General features: G+C 43.7%; 1 protein-coding gene across 1 annotated transcript in view; it reads right to left on the bottom strand.

Annotated features, from left to right (window-relative positions):
• Positions 1-2,369, bottom strand: part of LOC109129922 (RNA-directed DNA polymerase homolog) — a 5,648-nt gene continuing 3,279 nt past the window's right edge. The window contains exon 2 of the mRNA XM_019238966.1: positions 1-288. Within this exon, the coding sequence (XP_019094511.1) occupies positions 1-288 (288 nt within the window). The remainder of the gene's footprint in view (positions 289-2,369) is intronic.

Raw genomic sequence — 2,369 nt, 5'->3', positions numbered from 1 at the left:
CTAACCAACAAGCTCACATGGCTCAAAAGCCTCCTCAAGGATCTTGGAGTGGAGTCTGATCAACCAATCACTATGCATTGTGACAATAAGGCAGCGATTCACATAGCAACCAACTCGGTCTTCCATGAAAGGACAAAGCACATTGAGGTAGATTGCCATAAAGTGTGAGAAAATATTGAAGAAGGTGTAGTCTTGCCGTGTTACACTCCAAGCAAAGACCAACTGGCGGACATTTTCACCAAAGCTACTAGTCCTCAGATTTGCGAATACATTTCCAGCAAGCTTGGACTAATAGATCCAACATATCCGTGAGAAACTTCTCTAACCTATGGAGATCACACTCTTTTCCTTAGCATAGTTTTGTCCCATGTGGTTTTCTATGTTAAGGTTTTTAAGGAGGTGATCTCTCATGGGTTCCAAGCCTAGCCGCTTCACCTGGCTAAGCTTGAGGGGGAGTATTGACAAGTGATCATGCTAGTCCGAACAAGTATTGGTCGTCCGTACAACTATGCTAAGGGCGTCCGTACAATTATGCTATAAGGCCGAGTCATCTACGAATATATGGAGTAGTGAGGAGGCCTGGTTGCATTAAAGCCCATGAGAAGGTTCGAGATCCTCCTTGTAGCCGTTAGAGAAGAAGAGAGAGAGGAGTCACGGGTTGTGCTTCGCTTAAGGAAACAAGGAGGGGTCGCTTTCACTCTTGGGAAGAACCAATTCTCTTTCCTTATCTCTTATGCGATCGGCTGTAAAGGGTGTAGCCCTAGTTTCTCTTAGTATAAATAGACTTTTGTAAACCTTTGTAAGATATACTAATGGAATATAACTTTTATCTCATTCTCTTTGCCGACAACTCCCTTCTTTTCAATCCCTTCTGCTTAAATCCCAACAGGTCCCACCCGCTCAACCACTCTGAACGGACCCATAAATCTCGAACTCAACTTAGTCTCTGTCAATGACCTGTTCGGACCCCACAACATGGCCATCTTGAGGTACACTCTGTCTCCTACCTGAAACTCAAGATCTCTTCTCCTCCTATCAGCATAACTCCTCTGCCGATCCTGAGCTTCCTTCATGTTCAGCTTGAGCACCCGAATCTTCTCTGAGGTCTCCTGAACAAAATCCGCCCCAAACATGCTCCTCTCCCCCACCTCAGTCCAGCATAACGGTGTACGGCATGGTCTCCCATACAAAGCCTCATAAGCAGCCATCTTAATGCTCGCCTGATAACTGTTGTTGTAAGCAAACTCTACCAGGTTCAGGTGATCTGCCCAATGGCCACCCCAATTCAACACACACATCCTCAGCAAATCCTCCAGCGTCTGGATCGTCCTCTTTGACTGTCCATCTGTCTGGGGATGATAAGTTGTAATACGATCTCCCTAGGATAGAACTCTGATGAAAGGCTGAAGACAAAAGGCTAGTGATGAGATCCGATGGTGATGGTGCGAAAGTGACAAATACGATGGAGATAGTGATGATCTAGTGATAGAACAATGATACGATGGAGATAGATGTTTAGGTGGTTGTATGGATTTAAACAAAGTGAAGAGTTTCTGAATCACAAAGTGTATAGAAACCCAGAAATCAAGAACGCATTCAAGAATTCGAATTGAGAGAAAAAGTTTAACAATTCTTGTTCAACATACTTCTTCGCTAAAGAACAAAGAGGCGTAGCTTTGGGGTTTTATAATTAACCCTAGGGCTCGACACTCCAAACAACAGGAAGTTCAAAATAAAACAACAAGACGTTTAAAGGAAATAAGAAAACAGCAAAACGTCTAGATGACCTGTGGTAGTACAGAAGTCACTAGTACTAGTTCAGAAGTACATTTTTCCCCATTGGTAATGACTTCTAGATAACTCGACGTAGTGATCCATTTGCCTCATTAAAAACCATACTGCGAATACCCATTGGGACAAAACTCAGTTATGGGAAAAAGAGTACAAACTTCACACCTAAGTTATCTAGTTATCATCACCAGGTGAAGTCTTCAAGGTGGATATGTTGAAGACTTGGATCCTCGGTAGGTTGAATGACCCGTCAACTATGAGTGAGTGAGCTTCCTTGGCCATCTCTGTAGCTCTTGAACGAGTGATCCTTCCCACCAACTTCGGTTTCTCTGCAGCCTCTGGCTCTGTGCTTGCCACGATCATATCATCCTCCCCCTCTTCAAAAGGATTTGTCCTCAAATCGGAATCTGCATAGTAAGGGAGCAAGTCAGAAACATTGAATGTTGATGATATGGTATACTTACCTTGAAGATCAATCTGGTATGCATTGTCATTGATCCTCTTGATGACTTCAAATGGACCATCAGCTCGTGGTAGAAGCTTGCTCTTCCTCTCTTCTGGGAACCTATCCTTGCGTA

This window comes from Camelina sativa, chromosome 17 (assembly GCF_000633955.1).
Source record: "Camelina sativa cultivar DH55 chromosome 17, Cs, whole genome shotgun sequence".
NCBI lineage: Eukaryota > Viridiplantae > Streptophyta > Magnoliopsida > Brassicales > Brassicaceae > Camelina > Camelina sativa.
This window is presented reverse-complemented; position numbering and strand designations above follow the sequence as displayed.